Genomic DNA, 18,248 nt, shown 5'->3' on the forward strand with positions numbered 1-18,248 from the left:
TTAGAACCCCTGCAGAGATGAGAGAAGCATTCTTGAGTATGAACATATAATACACTTCGTTTTCATTAACAAAATATTTAAAACCATATATCGGATTATCTCTCAATCCGACTGATCCCCTGGACTCAGCCCCGATCAATGGTCCCGTCCTGTAGTATTTTGTTGAACCCTTCCAAAATAGGCCTTCAGGATTACTGGTAAATTCCACAACATTTGTTAAGTCTCCGGAAGATGGATCCTCCCAATTTTTCCATGCAGTGAGATGCCTATTAAGACCTGTTCTTTTGTCGATTCCAATCTTCATTCCCGGTAATAACGTATCACAGGGATAGTCAAAGCCTTGCCACAAAAAACTTTCTCCATTGTCGTTGTTTATCTCATCTTTAAGAACTAAATTACCATTGTCCAAAAGCTGCACAACCCGACTTGAAGTGTTTGTTGATATGTTAGTTGACCACCAGACTAGTGACTCATTTTGATTGAGAAGCATGAGATTTCCATCTTGGCTTATGGTCAACTTGCTGGAGTTGTCTTTGATCGGATTGTCACGGTTGAGAACCCAAACCACTCTTCTAACTGGAATATTTTTGTACCAAAGTCCTACATAGCGGTTTGTTGAACTACCAGGACTGAAGAAACCCAACTCAAAGCTTCCATCTTTAGAAATCAAGCTGCTGCCATCCACAATCGATGTAGACTGGGTGATGGTATCAGTTGCATATGAAATTTGAGATAGTAAAGATAGTAGCATAATAGTTATAATAACAAGCATGGTAAAAATAGTGATCCTTTTGTGTTTAGGGTACAAAGAAGCAGTAAACGAAGACAAATGCGGAGTATTAGTAAGGAATTTCATGGTCACATAAGCTGCTTGTTTATGTGTCCATCAAGATAACAAGTTGATCATTTTTTTTAACGGTAATTGTCAATGATTTAAGACCATTGACATCTCATATTTTAAGGTTAAAGGAGTGAATAATTTTGCATTACATGAATAATTTTTCAAAAACAGTGTGGAAGCAATAAATCATTTTTTATATATGTGACTGGTCAAGGGAATTTAATATTCCGTCATAACTCATAAGAAAAAACTAATGTTGATTGTGCATTATAGATACATCAAGTATATTTTATTTAGACGTACAAAAATATCTTTTACTTAGTCTTCAAGTAGGGATGGCAATGGGGGGCCACCCGCTCCGTTTAGGTTCAGCCCGCTATTAGCTCGCCAAAAATGAGGCCGGGCAAGGCGGGTCAACTTAAGGCAGTGGACTGAATCATACACCTCGCCCAGAGGGCAATTGGTGGGTTAGCGGGCTGACCCATCTAACATTTTTTTCAAAATCTTTTTTTTTCGACTAATGTTATTAAAATAATATGTTGCCGCTATAAAAAGTCAATTTTATTTTCTCATAATCATTTTATTTTCATTTTAATCTCACATAAAGAAAAAAACAATTGTTTAATAATGAATTCCCTCAAAAAAAAATTGTGTAATAATGAATTGTCGAATTATTTTTAGGAGAAAAAACTTAAAAATTGAGACATTTATTAAATAAAACTTTTTTAATGAACTTGCAGGCTAGCCCGCCCCACCCAACCACAACCCACTTTTTCAGCGGGTTGAACGCGGGCGGGTCAACTATATGGGGTGAGTTCACATCCTCAGCCCAACCCGCCTAAAATAGTAGGTTAAACGGACCGGTCCAACGGATCAGATCCGTGTTTTGGTAAGTTAAGTATATATGATATAGGTGTGACGCAGTTGAATATGGTTGTTCTTTGTCAGAGCAAAGTGTTGTACCTGCAAAGATGTTACAACTCTCAAGTCAGTGATTTTGTAGGAATGAGAGTGTGTACATTTTTTGCAATGGGTTGCTCTTATTATACGTTGTTGAAGATTCCACGGGGACATAAAGAAGTTAAATTGTTATGCCTTCCCTGATGTGTGAGTCGTGGTGTTGTCTGATTGTAATTAGATTCCTTCTTTTTACCCAACACATTTTGCTCGCGCCCAACTGAAATACCGAAAATACCCTTGGGTGAGTTAACTCACACAGGTGTTAAAATATGCGCATCTTAACATACGCTGCGCAACTTAACTCACGCTGGAATTAACACTTGCGTGAGTTAACTCACGCAAGGGTATTTTGGGAAGTTCAGTTGGGAGCAAGCAATAACTGTTGGATAAAGAGCAGAATTCTTGTAATTATACAGTCCATATGGGCTTTGATGCTTTTTCCTTGCTTCGTGGTTTCGCACAAGTGCACATGATCCTTCTCTCGATAAGAAGATATATATTGATCTTTTTAACTTTAGGATTGGGCCTTAATCTTGTGCATAATAGTTTTCCCCAAGTTTTCGTCTCGTGGCTAAGAATTCTGCTCTTCACCCAACTATTTTGCTCGTTCCCAACTAAAATTCCCATATTTCCCCTGCGTGAGTTAACTCATGCAACGTGAGTTAAGTCACGCAGAATTAACACTAGCGTGAGTTAACTCACGCAAGGGAATTTTCGGAAGTTTGCTTGGGAATGAGCAAAAAGTGTTGGGTAAAGAGCAAAATTCTGCGGCTAAATATGTGGACACAATTGAGAAAAATGAGCCATTGCATGATTTCATCCAAGAAAGCCCTTGTAATTAGCTCCGGGGGGAGGGGGGGGGGGGGGGGGGGGGGGGGGGGGAATTGATGCTCACATTTATAGTGGTTCCCCCAATCATCCTCACTACGGGGTACATTCACTCCTCGTAGATAGATATAAGGTCTTTTACTATGATTAAATGTTTGCATTATGTGATGCAAGGTATAATTACAAGAAATTAATAAATCTTGTCGCTCTTTGACCCAAAGATGACCAAAACCCTAAATCTACTAGTAGCAAAACACCTACGAAATTTCCTAAGGATTCATTAATGTGAGAAGTACCACATGTATATTTGCATTAATGTGAAAAGTAAAAAAAAAAAATGCATGTGGTAATAGGAACTACTGGAAACTTCTTTTGAGTAATGAAGTCTGTTTTAATGAGCTCCACTTAACTCAGGGACGGACTTCGAATTACCAGGGTTTCCTTTCCCTTGAAATCGAAGGGTTACACAGAAAAGAAAAAAAAAAACTCAGGAATTCCTGTACATATTTGTGCACAGAAAAATGTAAATTTCTTGTAGTGATACAACAAGGTAGTAGGCTTAAAACAATCCTTGTTTTTAAATTTGTTTCCATAATAAACTATAATAGCTAATGAATATTTATGTATAAAATTAAATTACACAATCTTGCAAACGATATTAATAATATAGTAATTCATCTCTTGACCAAAAAGAAAACTTGTAATTGGTCTATCTGGCATTAAACCGTGAGATTGTTACACCATTGATTGATGGCATCTCTCCTGCAGAAGAAGATGATTCTTCAGTTGATACTTTTTGAATGAAGAAACCAGGTTCTTTTGGTTGAGGTAAAGTAATTTCACTACCCAACATCATAACCACAGTTGTCATATTTGGCCTATCATCTGGAACATGCTGCACACATAAAAGACCAACTTGAATACAACGTAGTGCTTCAGGTAAAATACATGAATCTCTTAAACAATCATCAATCAGTTCATGTGGAATTTCTTCTCTCCACAATCTCCAAGCCTGCAAAAATTCAATAAATTTTTACACACTTTTTTATTAAAAGAAATTCATTTCCTTATAATTTTTTTTTAAAAGAAAGTCATTGTTTCATGTGGTACTTACATGCCAAATGATATTGTGATCATGTTCATTGTAGGTAAGTGCTCTATTTCTTCTTCCGCTTACAATTTCAAGCAATAGTACGCCAAAGCTAAATACATCGGATTTTATAGAGAATAATCCATGAATAACATATTCAGGTGCCATGTAACCACTTGGAAAAAAAAACATAAATTAGTTTATTGATTATTTAATCAGAGAAAAAAATTAAGATGACATGACATACTTACTATGTTCCAACTATTCTATTTGTCTTCCCTTCAATTTGATCACCTCCACACATTCTAGCCATGCCAAAATCAGAAATTTTTGGATTCATATCATTGTCTAGTAAAATGTTGCTTGCCTTTAGATCCCTGTGTATGATTCTTAATCTAGAATCTTGATGAAGATAAAGAAGTCCTCGGGCAATTGCATTCAACATGTTAAAGCGCATGGACCATCCTAAGTATTTACTTTGAACCGGATCTGTCAAAGATGGTTCAATGAGTTCATTAGTCATTCTTTTAAAAAATGTCACTTCATTATCTTAAATATAACATATTACATAAGCTAAGTCACTAACCAAATAAAAATGAATCGAGACTTTTATTGGGCATGTACTCATAGAGTAACATTTTCTCTTCTCCTTCAATGCAATAACCAATAACCTTAACAAGATTTCTATGCTGCAATTTAGCGCACAATATAACTTCATTTTTAAACTCTTTCGATCCTTGTAATGAATTCCTCGAAAGTCTCTTGACTGCTATTACTTGTCCATCTTGCAATGTACCCTAAATTTCGTAGTTGAGAAAAAAAAATGGTGATAAATAATGAAATTAGCTACTTTTATTTTGGCATTATAATTAGACATGTTGGAAAATTACTGTGTATACTTCATATAAATATAAAATTACCTTGTATACCGGTCCAAAACCACCTTCACCAAGTTTATTGTCATTTGAGAAGTTATTGGTCGCCTTAAGTATTGTAGCTAAATCAAAGATAGGGAGCTCAAAATTGTCAAGTTCTCCGTCATCTTTCACTTTTGCTACATTGGTTTTCTCTGCTCTCTCTTTTATTTATAAAATTAGATTAGATCAATGTCAATTTAAAAGTTAAAATTTTATATAAACTTTAACATATAATTAAAACACCATTGACTAGTTTTTGTGAATAAAATTTTAGGGTGAGAAGATTGAGTCTATGTTTGTTCCATTTACTTTGTTTGAGTCATAGGTAACGAACAAATAAATACCCTGAGGACTCCACATGAGCAGCACAAAACCCACACAATGCACCGATATCATCAATAATCACCATCCTCTCAAACAAAATTGGCAGGTAGGGACTTGTATGAAACTCGCTTATATCAATAAATGTATATTTTCCCCTTTTTATCGTTTACTTTTGCACGCTTTGTGCATGTATTTTTCCTATACTTGTAATAGTTACTTTGTTAAACCTATCAACTAAGAACCCCTTAAGGATCTACTTGAGTTTATTAGCGCAGCTATTAGTTTCTTGTTGTGCAAGCAAAACTGTGATTAGGGTTTCAATGGAGAAGATTATGAATTGGAGAGAGATAGAGAGAAAGTATTGGAAGTTTGTTATTCACACTATATCATGAAAAAGGTTACAAGCAAGTATATATACACAATGACTTGGAGGTCAAGTCTCTTGTAACTACTTTTTTTGTGAAGGAAAGTCTCTTGTAACTACTTAACAAGCTTATTCAAACAAAACAAAACTAAAGTATTAATCAGTTGCTAATTATGATTATGGATTAAAACACATAAAACTAATACACCCATCTTAATCCATAATCCTAACATTCTATGAGACCTAACTTGTCCCTCAAGCAAGTGAACCTATCAATCTTCAATGCTATTGTTAAACCATCTCCAAGTTGAGCTTCAGTTGGATTGTATTCCACTTCAATCATTCCTTTTGTGACTTGTTCTCTGATGAAGTGAAACCTGGTTTCTATATGCTTGCTCCAGCCATGTGCAATTGGATTCTTGGCCAAGTTTATAGCTGATTTGTTGTCAATCTTCAGCTTCAGTGGTTTCTTCACTTCACAGTTTAATTTCTTCATCACATTGTCAAGCCAAATTGCTTGACATGCTGCAAATGTCCCAGCAATGTACTCAGCTTCACACGAAGATAGAGCAGTAACTGGTTGTTTCTTAGTGCACCATGAGATTGCAGCACCATTGAACTTGAATAGGTAGCCAAAAGTTCTTTTCCTATCCATTCTATCTCCACACCAATCTGAACCAGAGTATCCCTCTAGTTCAGCTTCTCCTTCTTTGTTAGCAGCTGGAAATAACAGGCCAAACTTCAGGGTACCTTTCAAATACCTCAATATTCTTTTAGCTGCAGTGAGATGAGATTTTCTTGGATCATTCATGAATTTACTAATGATACTTACTGCAAAGCATATATTTGGCCTGTTGTTGCATAAGTACCTCAGTGATCCCACTAGCTGTTTGAATTCAGTAGACTCTACTTTTTCTTCATTACTGCATTCATCCAGCTTAGCATTTTTTCAGATGGATTTGATGCAATATTGTAATCAATCATTTGAAACCTTTCAAGCAGTTCCCCAATGTATTTTTGTTGATGCATCATTATGCCTGCTTTGCTAGTTGTGAACTCAAATCCAAGGAAATATGATAGCCTTCCCAAATCAGTCATTTCAAATCCACACTGCATAGTGTGTTTGATCTTCTCAATCTAACTTTGATTACTTCTAGTTACTAATAAGTCATCTACATATAAGCAGATTATAGTAATGTCTTCTTCATTTAGTTTCTGAACATATATACCATATTCTGCTTTGCATTTCTTGAAGCCAGTTTGAAGTAGGAACTGATCAATCCTCTTGTTCCATGCTCTAGGTGCTTGTTTCAGGCCATAGAGTGCTTTGTGTAACTTGTACACCATATGCTCCTTCCCACTTACTTCAAATCCTGGTGGTTGTGTAACATACACATCTTCTTCCAATGGTCCATTCAGAAATGCAGACTTCACATCTAAATGTGATAGTGACCAGTTTTTGCTGCTTGCAAGTGCCACTACCAATCTTATGGTCTCTAATCTAGCAACTGGAGCGAATACCTCATTATAGTCAACACCATATCTCTGTAGGAAACCTCTAGCAACCAATCTGGCTTTGTATTTAGAGATTGACCCATCAAGATTCAATTTTACCTTGAAAATCCATTTAACATCAATGGTTTTCTTCTTATCAGGTAACTCAACAAGTTTCCAGGTGTTATTCTTCTCAATAGCCTTGATTTCTTCAATCATAGCTTTCTTCCAAACTTCAGTTTGAATTGCTTCTTTGTAGTTTAGAGGTTCTGCATTAGCTAGTAATGTAAAGTGAATGAGTTCACCTTCATCGTTCACTGCACTATCAGGCAATACCTCACAATCTTCTAATCTGCTTGGAGCATGCCTGTTTCTTTGTGGCCTCACATCTGGTTGTGTGACTTGATCATCATCAGTTTCAACTACAGTCTCTATGTCATTCTGAATTACCTCCATATCTTCATCAGATGCTTCACTCTGATCTGATTCAGTGAAGATATGTGAGTTCACATTCCTTATTTCAGTGTTAGTCTCCCATTTCTAGGATTCATTCTCATCTACTATTACATCCCTGCTAATGTGAACTTTCTTACTTATTGGATCATACAATTTGTATGCTCCAGTTGAGTGATAACCAAACAAAATCATTTTTTCACTTTTATCATCTAACTTGCTTCTCTTTGCATCTGGAATGTGTTTATAGCAGATTGAACCAAACACTTTCAAGTGTTTGACACTTGGTTTTCTTCCACTCCAAGCTTCTTCTGGCACTTTGTTCTTCAACTTCTTAGTTGGACATTTGTTCAAAATGTAAGTAGCTGTACTGACTGCTTCTCCCCAAAACATATGTGGCATATTCTTCTTTTTTAACATACTTCTGGCCATGTCAAGGATTGTTCTATTCCTTCTTTCTGCTAAGCCATTATGTTGAGGAGTATAGGGAGATGTGACTTCATGAGATATACCTTCATTGCTGCAGAATTCTTCAAAACTCTTAGAGGTATACTCTCCACCACCATCAGTTCTCAATATCTTAATTGATTTTTCACTTTCCTTCTCAACTAAGATCTTAAACTTCTTGAACACTTCTAAAGCTTCACTCTTTAGCTTTATAATATACAACCATAACATCCTGGTATGCTCATCTACAAAAGTGATGAAGTACTTGCTTCACCTATTGTAGGTACCTCAAATGTACCACAAATGTCAGAGTGTATGACCTCTAATGAAGTTTTTGACCTCTTAGGCTTCTCAGACACAAAAGGGAGCCTACTTTGTTTACTCTTCAAGCATGTTTCACAGGTTTTCTTATTTGCATCTAAAACTGGTAATCCAGATACTAAATTCTTACTGCTCAAGTATGATAAGCTCCTAAAATTTAGATGACCATACCTCATATGCCATAACCAGTTTGAATCTTCATCAGAGGTAGCTGACATACACACATCTCTAGCATTTTGAATGTTGCACAAGAAAGTTCTGTTCTTTGTTAGCTTAGATTTTAGCACCAGTTTGTCTTGTTTATCATATAGATACAAGATATTTCCTTGCAAATTAACTGAGAACCCCTTTTCAATCAGTTGTCCAATATTCAATAGATTGCACTTCATTCCTGGAACAAGTAACACTTTCTCAATCAGTGCATTTCTTCCATCTTTCATTTTGATAGCAATATCACCAATACCTTCTGACACAAGATTTCTGCTATCTGCAAGTCTAACATTTGTTTTTCTTGATGCATCAAAATTAATCAGCCATTCTTTATGAACAGTCATATGATTTGAGCACCCTGAATCAAGATACCAATCTTCACACATTGTATTTCCTTCACATGTAGTAGCCATTAGCAAAACTACTTCAGGATCTGAGCCATCTTGTGCTATGTTTGCCTTCTCTTCATTCTTCTGATTTCTTCTTCCATCTTTCTTGTGCCAACACTCATCAGCATAGTGTCCAAACTTCTCACAGTTGTAACACTGAATCTTTCTCTTATCAACATCTTTCTTTTTGTTCTGATTATTACCAGAAGTTGTACCAGACTTTGAATTTTCACCCTTTTCATGTGGCTTACCCCGAACTTTCCTTTCCCTCTCTGCTTTGAATTCTTGTCATATCCATCCTTCTTGATGGTTTGAGCTTGCAAGGCTTGTTGAGCACTTCTTTCTGAACTTCTTTCAATCACCAACATCTCATGAGCTTCAAGTGATGATTGAAGTTCCTCAATCTTCAGAGTTTTAACATCTTTGGATTCTTGTATATAAACTACTATGAAATCAAATTTAGATGTGAGGGATCTCATTATCTTACCCACAACTTGTTGATCTGACACTTCTTCTCCACATGCCTTCATCTGATTCACTACCGATTGCAATTTGGAGATGTAGTCACTGATCCTTTGATCATCCTCCATCAGCATCAACTCATATTTCCTCCTCAATGACTGAAGCTTCACTTGCTTCACATTATCACTACCTTTATAGTACTTTGCCAAGATATCCCATGCTTTTTTAGATCTTGTTATCTTTGAGATCTTCTCAAAGTGATTAAAATCTACATTTTGTTGAATGTAGAACAATGCCTTGCAATTTTTCTTCTTCTGCTCTTTGAATGTAGCTCTCTGAACATCAGTTGCATTAGCAGGAAGATCCTCGTAACCATTCTCCACCAATTCAAGAACATCTTGCTCACCAAACAATGACTTCATTAGCGCACTCCACCTTTCCCAATTCTTCCCATCAAGAACTAGTATATTTGTACCAAAACCTCCATTGTTGGCCATTATTGCTTTGCACGAAACCTATGAATCTTCACACTTCACTCTTGTTTCCCAAAAAATTCACCCCTCACAATGTCTCTCGTGTTTCCCTGAATGAGAACCCAAGGCTCTAGATGGCAATTATTAGCGCAACTATTGGTTTCTTGTTGTGCAAGCAAAACTGTGATTAGGGTTTCAATGGAGAAGATGAAGTTGGTTATGGTGGTTATGAGTTTGTTATGAATTGGAGAGAGATAGAGAGAAAAGGTTACAAGCAAGTATATATACAATGACTTGGAGGTCAAGTCTCTTGTAACTACTTAACAAGCTTATTCAAACAAAACAAAACTAAAGTATTAATCACTTGCTAATTATGATTATGGATTAAAACACATAAAACTAATAGAGTTCTATATTGATCATTCGAGTTCATTTGTTGGAAGGAAAGATTTCCTCGTCAACGGTACTTAAAGAAAATTGCACAGAATAATTAATAAATCATGATGTATGTTATATTTTGGTGCATGTCCTATTAAATTAAATTTAGATATTGTGAAATATCAAAAGCTTTGTGGCTACCTTTATACTTCGCTTTGATTATATAACGGTAGGAGAATGCAAATAACACCACAAGAACCACTGAAACTGTGATTGAAACTGCCAAGATAACCTTTTTTTTAGGACCATGCTTGGCATCTGCAGTTAAAGCGTTTTAAGAGAGAAAAAAACAAAATGTGATTCTCAATCAAAAGCAATATATGAAAGCTTAAATGAAAATAATTCTAAAATTTTTACCGATATCTGAAGAATCCATTCGAACGAATAAGTCTTGTCCGTCTTGTGAAAATCTTAAATCAATTAGATCACCCAACCAGATAGAGCAACCCTTGACTGCACCATCTGGGTCTACGGATGTATAGGCTATGCAAGAGCAATTCTTTATACATTTGTCCTTGCATTCGTCAAGTGTCATATTTGCATTAATCCAAGAATTTGTTGTATCTGGAAATTTCATACCACTAAATTTTCGAAAGCCGTCTCTATTTTTGACCCCACAACTCCAATTTCCGCTGCGCACACATCCTTGTTTCCAGTCCAAGCTATTCCAAAGTTCAGGTGATTTTGGTTTAAATCCTTCTAAACATCTGCATATTTGTGATCCATCAATTATGCAATATCCATTTGGCCCACAAACATTGTAAACATCGCAATTATCTAGTGGCAACGTTTGGTATGCATTCCATGTTCTTGATTCAGGTACCCAAAGGAAACGTTGACGAACAGATATGGTTTGATTAAGAACCCCTACAGAAACCGCAGAAGTATTTTTGAGTGTAAGCATATAATACACTTCATCTTCATTATTGAAAAATTGAAAATCATATTCTGGATTAGTCCTGAATCCAATTGCTCCTCTAGACTCACCACCGATCAATGGTCCCGTCCTATAGTATTTTGTTGAACCCTTCCAAATTAGACCTTCTGGATTGCTAGTAAGTACCAAAGAAAATGTTAAGTCTCCCGAAGACGGGTCTTCCCAATTCTTCCATGCAACGAGACGCCTATTAAGACCGGTTCTTTTGTTTATTCCAAGCTTCATTCCTGATAATAACGTATCACAAGGATAGTCAAAGCTTTGCCACAAAAAACTTTCACCATTATTGTTGTTTTTCTCATCTTTCAGTACTAAATTTCCATTGTCCAAGAGCTGCACAACCCGACTTGAAGCCTTTGTGGATATGTTTGTTGACCACCAGACTAAAGACTCATTTTGATTGAGAAGCATGAGATTTCCATCTTGGCTTATAATCAACTTGCTCGAGTTGTCTTTGATCGGATTGTCACGGTTGAGAACCCAAACCACTCTTCTAACTGGAATATTTTTGTACCAAAGTCCGACATAGCGGTATGATGAACTACCAGGACTGAAGAAACCCAACTCAAAGCTTCCATCCTTAGAAATCAAGCTGCTGCCGTCGGATATCGATGTAGATTGGGTGATGGTATCGGCTGCATATAAAATTTGAGACAGTAAAAATAGAAGCATATTAATAATAAGCACGAAAGGAAGAGAGGTCATTTTGTGTTAACTGAGGGGAGGGATACAATATACAAGCGAAGCATATAAAAATAAATGTGGAGTTGGATTGGTAATATTGGAATATCTAGAGTGAATATAGAGGGAGCTACTTGGTCACATTTATGGATAATGTTTGATTATTTAGACACTACGTATGTGTTCATTTGACCTTTGTACATTTTATTTTTACATAAAACAAACGACATTCATTCATTCAAAATTGATAGAGTACATCGATGCAATACAAATTCGCTAAAAATAAGAAGGGTGAATCTGTGAATAAACTCATAGCATCCATGTTAATAGCATAAAACGGCAAAGTACACAAGCCTACAACTACGACTATATTAAAATCTTCAGAATAGTCATGCCTCCGGATCTGCAACGTTGATGACGCCAAAGTCATTGGTTGGATCTGCATTGGATTGAAGCTGATCTGACAATCTGAACCGAACAAACACTGAACAAGAGAAAAGACAAACAACGTCGCACAAAGACGACAAAACAAAAAAAGTGTCGCCCTAAGACGACGAAATCATAAAAGGAAAATCTAATTCGATGTGAAAATCACTTATTTAAATAAAATGGAAGGAGAAAAACGATTTAGAGGGGTAATTTGGGGTCAAAAATTGACCCTAAACCACCCCTTTTGATGGATGAAGAAGAAGAAATTATAGTTTCGGCTGAAGGCTCACAGAAGAGAGAGGGGGAGAGAGTAAAACTTTATTTGACCTTTGTACATAAATGTACATAAAGATAACAAGTTGTATTTTTTTTTTTATAAAATATCAGTGTTACGCTGAAGTTGCATTTTTTTGAATAAGTTTTGTTTACTGGATACCACTATCGTACCAAACTTAATATCTATTTTCTAAATGACAAATGTCAGCAATTATTTTGTTAGATTAATATTTATTTGTCCTCGTGAGCTTAACTCAGTTGGTATGGACAATGTATTGTATAATATACGTAAGGTTTGGAGTTCAAATTCCGGCCACCACCAAAACAAAAAATTAATATTTATTCATTCATTTATGTTTGAACTCATGATCTCCAACTTTTTTTCTATTATCTCAAATCGGTTGAATTACTCAAACCCTTAGGATAAATAAAATGGAAAATCTAGAGTTTGAGTCCTGACCTGTACATATTGCAATGTTCCTGCTAAGCTAAGTTCACGAGAATTGATACCTAAAAAATTACCTTTATTTTATAAGTTGCCAGTATTTCGAGGTCATTGACATATCACATATTTTAATATACACGAGTATTCAATGGGATAGAAGGCAAATAAAGCTGCTAATAAGAAAATCAATTAAAATATAAAAGATTGTAATCGTAATTGTGTGATTTTAAAATTTTACATTACATAAGAAAAAGAATCAATAACATAGTGTGGATGGAATAAAAATCAATCATTTCGTATGATAGGAGTGATCAAGGGTGTAAAATAATGTTGATAATCTCCACAATAAAATGTTGACTATTGCTTTCAAATTAAACTATAGATAGTATCTTTTTATGAGTCATCAAGTATCTCTCTGTTTTTTATTTTATTGACTAGCATTTTCTATACACGAACCTTTGAAATGTTCTTTAGCTTGTATTAGTGGGAGTATGTTGGTCGTAATAGGCGTCTATAGTATTGGCTGGACATTTTTTGTTTGGAGTTTTTGTTTTGCTGTGTCCTTTTGGCCGAAGAGCAGCTGCTTATATGTATAAGTTGTTTGATGATTTTGCTCTTTAGGCTCTAAGTGGTTGCTCTCAGTATCCACTGAACGGCAAGTTAACTGTCGTTCGACAAGTTTGTAATCGGTTGTGACACATTTTAAATCGGTTCATCCGACTTAGAAAATGTTGTCAAACAGTGGCTTTTTTGGGTGTCTAAAGAGCAATTGTATTGTTGTCTTTTGTTGGAATAGCAATGAGGCAGGGTGGGAAGGAGTTTTACCTTCTCCATCCCCATACTCTACTCTCATATACTTATATGTTACCATACTCATGTCCAACGGGGATGAGAAATCGAATTCCTTCCTCGTCCCCAACGGGTACGGGTATCCCCGCCTCATCTCCATCCCCGTAGTGGACAATTTTTTAATAAAAAAAAGTATTTTTTTAGCTCTGAGTGTAATGTTGTAATGCATTATCCAACAAAGAGATGACGACGATCGATGGCTATGGTCATGGAGAAGAGAGACCGAGAGTGTGAGATATGGAAGGAGAAGAGAGAAAACTCTGAGAAGTGAGTGTCATATGAGAGACTGAGACCATGACTTTGTGAATAAAATGATTTAGGGTTTGAGTTTCTATTTATATAAAAGAGATAATAAATTGATTTTCTACATTCGGGACGGGTTTGAGAATGGGTTCGGGCGGGTACCTATATCCCTGTTACCAGTCTTGTACTTGTGTTTTGAAATCGGAGAAAACTCAAACACATGCCAAACCCATTCAAAACATGGAAAGGCCCGTCAAATTGGATTTGGTCCGGGTGGATACCCGCGGATACGAGTTTCATTGTCATGTCTACTCTTTTGTATCTCTTTCAATGTCATATATTGTGTATGAGTCCAACGTCCATTAAAAAATTTTGCCAATTAAAATATAATAAATATATCTTATCACTCTCCCCATTTATTTTTCTCTGAAATGGTCAATTAAATATTGGGTGTCTTATGAAACATTTTCTTAAAAAAAAAGCTAAAGTGCACTTTTCACCTCTTAAGTTTCAAAAAGTTGCGATTTTAACCTCCTATTTAAAAAAAATTTCAATTTTGGCCCCTTTCGTCCCAAAATTGCTGAGAAGGCGCCACATGTCCCAAAAAGGGGCCATAATCACAACTTTTTGAGAAGATAAGGGGTCAAAAGATCATATTTACCTTATGTTAGGGGGTCAAAAGAGATATTTCCCTAAACATAGGTGGTCACTTTTTGTCATTTTTTTTCATAGAAGGTCAAAATTGCAACTTTTTAAAACTTAAGGGGTAAAAATTGGACTTTAACCTAAAAAAATGCAATACATCTTAGTGTCATCGTTAATAAACTCAATTTTTTTTCTCAATTTTCATTTTATCAATGAATTTAGTGGAGTAGTTGTAACACCCCTACTTTATATTTTATTTTATTGATTAAAGTTAATAGGTGAAGTTTAATTAAGATTATTGTTGGTGATGTTTTGCTTATATAATGAGTTGTTGTTAAAAAGAAAATAGAATAATGATGTTGAAATTTTGGCACGCAGTAAAAGATGTTGAGCACGATGTCAAGACACACAGAGTGTCACGAAGGATGTTAAGACATCGTGACAAAACACAATAACAAATAAAAACTTAAAGATAAAGGCAGAAAGTAAAATGCACAAGTTAGTTTTTAACTCAGTTCGGTGCAACGTCACCTACGTCTGGGGGCTACCAAGTGTTTACCGGTGTTTTTGGTAAACAATACGGACTGGCTTTGATTATTACGAGCAGGACCAAACCAGAGATCCTAGGACATGTTGTGCATTTTGTTTTCTTGCGTTCATCGAGTTCGTAGGTTGCTTAACGAACGGGATGAGACTATGTGGCGTCTTTAAACAGAAAAAGGTTTTAAAAGCAGAGTAAATGCATTAAGTTTGAATTGCAGAAACTTAAAGGAAAGATAAAATACAATGCATTAAAAATAAAGGTGGTTCGACAAATCCTTTACATATATTCTTTATGACTCTTTTCTCTCACGTCGGTACTTCGAGTGTTTTAGAATTTTGTATAGGTGATTTGCGACCCGTTTTCCCTTTGGAACATTACTATTTATACATAGAAAATGACTTGGAAAGAAACTAATCCCACGATCGGCACTCCTTCCATGTAGACAACCGTTTGTCTCCCGCTTTCTCCTTTGAGGAAACTGCTACTCTTTTGAAATTCGAATCTTCCTGCTCCAAAGGCAGTTGCTTGACTTTGACGGTTTTGCTACTTGACTCAAATCATGTCGAACTTCAACGCTTCGAGACTTTTTATGCTAAGTTCAACATATCGTCGAAACTCCTTTAACTGAAGAAAAGACTTCGATTCCTGCAAGAATGAAAGTCAACTAATGTTGACCACATTAAATAAGGCTGGTGAAAATACCAGCTAACAAATTGCCCCCAAAAATGTCATTTTCGACTGAATTCATCCAAGATTTGAGGGAGAAGATTGACATTTTTGAAAACGGTTGCAAACTTCTTTTAAAACGGATGATGTCATCACCGGACCGTGGTGGATACAGGAAACCAAAAAGTTTTATCACATATGTTACCCTTTCTCTTTTTCTTGACCTATCCTTCCATTCTTGTCTTCCCTGTTTTCGTCTGTATTCTTCTATCCATGTGAAGGGAAAGAAGGATCTTTACGTGCCATTCTGAGCCATGATATTTTCAACCAAATTGGCTATATTATTATGTGCTCCGATATTTTGTTAGACATTTCTAACAACTTCACATGCATCATGATTTCTATCCACCAAAATTACATCCGGTTGTACTTGTACCATTGGTTCAACTGGTTGAGCTCGAGGCATGGGTTGTTGTCTTTGAACCACAAGTTCGAAAATTTGCACAGGTTGAGTATTTTGGATTTGAGGGATATTTTGGATCTGAGGGATCCATTGATAGACAGTTTGTGGAGGGGCGAAGAAATCTGTTATTCTCCCCATTTGAGTGGCTAATGCTTGGTAACCCTGATTTGTATTTTGAATCAAATGGTTAAACACTTTACCAATTTGTTGTGTTAATAAATTAACCATCTCATGATTGCTCTCATCCATTTGTTGTCTAAACAACATCATACATTCTGTAGTTAAGGCTAGTGGAGCATTTTTTCTAAAAACACTAAAGCTTGAAGGACTGTGTGTATTGAACAGTGTAAATAGATTTGCATGTTATGTAAATGCAGGATTATTGTGAAAATTTACCATCATTGAAGTTGGCATACCGTATGGTTGGTCCTTAGAGGAGTCCTGCGTATTTATGACCCTATCATCAAATATAGCCCTAACTTGAGGGTTAGGAGAAGTAGGAACACATGTTGACACGGGTACACTAGCAGTAAATGGTGGCAGAAAGGTCTCCATTTCTGGTTGTGTCATTGGAGCGGTTATAGTCGAAGCGGTTGTGGAAGCGGTTACTCCCATTTCCGTTGAAACCGGCATGGCCATGGTTGCCCCAACGGTCGTTGATACACTAGCACCCAATGTAGGGGTGGATGCCCGTGTAAATTGTGTTTGTGAAAAGGATTGCGATGATTGTGATGACATAGAAGCACTAGTATTGGCGGATTTAGTCATTGTCCTCAAAGCTTTACCACTTAAATGCATGCATAAAATGCGAATTTTTCCTTAGAAAATGTTTACTGAAAATAGTTGCTAATCTTCAGAAAACCGTTTTCACAAGAAAGGTTTATAGAAAACAAGTTTTTGAAAATGTTTTTGAAAGATTATGGCAATCTCTTCCAAAGGTTTTTTTTTTTTTGAAAAAAGGACAATGGAAATTTCTTCCAAAGGTTTTTGAAAAGAGTTTTTTTAAAAATGATGCACAAACAGGGTCCCACTGGGCGTGCCAATTTGTTTACTGGTGTTTTTGGTAAACTACAGGGGTTGGTTTTGGTTATTACAAGCAGGATCAAACCAGAAATCCTTGGACATGTTGTGCATTTTTTTTTAAGCGTTCGTCGAGTTCATAGGTTGCTTTACGAACAGGACGAGACCGTGTGGTGTCTTTCGACGGATAAATGGCTTTTAAAATCAAAGTAAAGGCATTAAGTTTAAAATTGCAGAAAATTAAAGGAAAAATAAAGTAGAATGCATTAAAAATAAAGGTGGTTCGACAAATCCTTTACATACATTACTTATGACTCTTTTCTCTCCCCCCGGTACTTCGAGTGTTTTAGAATTCTGTATAGGTGATTTGTGACCTGTTTTCCCTTTGGAAAACTACAATTTATACATAGAAAATAATTGGAAAAGGTACAATCCCACGATCAGCACTTCTTCCATGTAGACAACCGCTTGTCTCCCACGTTCTCCATTGAGAAAACTGCTTCTCTTTGAACTTCGAGTCTTCCCGCCTTAAAAGAAAATTGCTTGACTTTGACGGTTTTGCATTCCTGACTCGAGTCTTGTTGAACCTTAAGGCTTTTAGACCCTTTCATGCTAAGTCAAACATCTCGTCGAAACTCCTTGAGTTGAAGAAAATATTTTGATTCTTGCAAGAGTAAAAGTCAACTAGTGTTGACCACATTAAATGAGGTTGGTGCCAGTTAACAGAAGGATAATAGTACAATTGTACAACCACTACCTCCATTAATCCAACATTTTCTGCGCATAGTACAAGCTACAACCGTGTCTCTACCGGTTAATTCCTTTCAAGGAATGGTTTTTAAACTATTCACTCTTAGGACATTAACCATATCAAGCAACAAATCAATGATGATTGATCAAGCTTCTACGACTCTTTGATGTGTTGGCACCTCTACAATGTCTATTTCATACATCTATACAAAGGAATGAAGACTTGAAGATTAGTAAAGACTCTACAACATTTAAACTGTGCCAAAACTCTGCTGAAATTATTGTGCAT

At 36.0% G+C, this 18,248-nt stretch overlaps 1 protein-coding gene and 1 pseudogene across 1 annotated transcript; one reads left to right on the plus strand and one right to left on the minus strand.

The window, feature by feature from the left end:
* Window positions 1–18,248, plus strand: part of LOC146922313 (uncharacterized) — a 145,238-nt pseudogene that overhangs the window by 102,969 nt on the left and 24,021 nt on the right.
* On the minus strand, window positions 3,183–11,765 carry LOC146922322 (G-type lectin S-receptor-like serine/threonine-protein kinase At4g27290). Its single transcript, XM_085715308.1, has 7 exons — window positions 10,369–11,765; window positions 10,153–10,269; window positions 4,640–4,797; window positions 4,306–4,516; window positions 3,971–4,208; window positions 3,744–3,894; window positions 3,183–3,641 (listed from the first exon to the last, which is right to left on the minus strand). The coding sequence occupies exons 1-7, from the start codon at window positions 11,651–11,653 to the stop codon at window positions 3,339–3,341; spliced, it is 2,463 nt and encodes an 820-aa protein (XP_085571434.1). The 5' UTR covers window positions 11,654–11,765; the 3' UTR covers window positions 3,183–3,338.

Source organism: Medicago sativa, chromosome 5 (assembly GCF_051527215.1).
Source record: "Medicago sativa cultivar Bolivia chromosome 5, Bolivia_mono, whole genome shotgun sequence".
Lineage (NCBI taxonomy): Eukaryota > Viridiplantae > Streptophyta > Magnoliopsida > Fabales > Fabaceae > Medicago > Medicago sativa.

What these genes read in the sequence shown, in the direction of transcription:
- LOC146922322 (XM_085715308.1), bottom strand. Translation starts at nt 11,653, where the DNA reads ATGACCTCTCTTCCTTTCGTGCTTATTATTAATATGCTTCTATTTTTA. An exon ending in AATGGATTCTTCAGATATCG is followed by an intron (nt 10,270 to 10,368) that starts GTAAAAATTTTA and finishes CTTTAACTGCAG; the next exon opens with ATGCCAAGCATGGTCCTAAA. An exon ending in ATCACAATATCATTTGGCAT is followed by an intron (nt 3,642 to 3,743) that starts GTAAGTACCACA and finishes GAATTTTTGCAG; the next exon opens with GCTTGGAGATTGTGGAGAGA.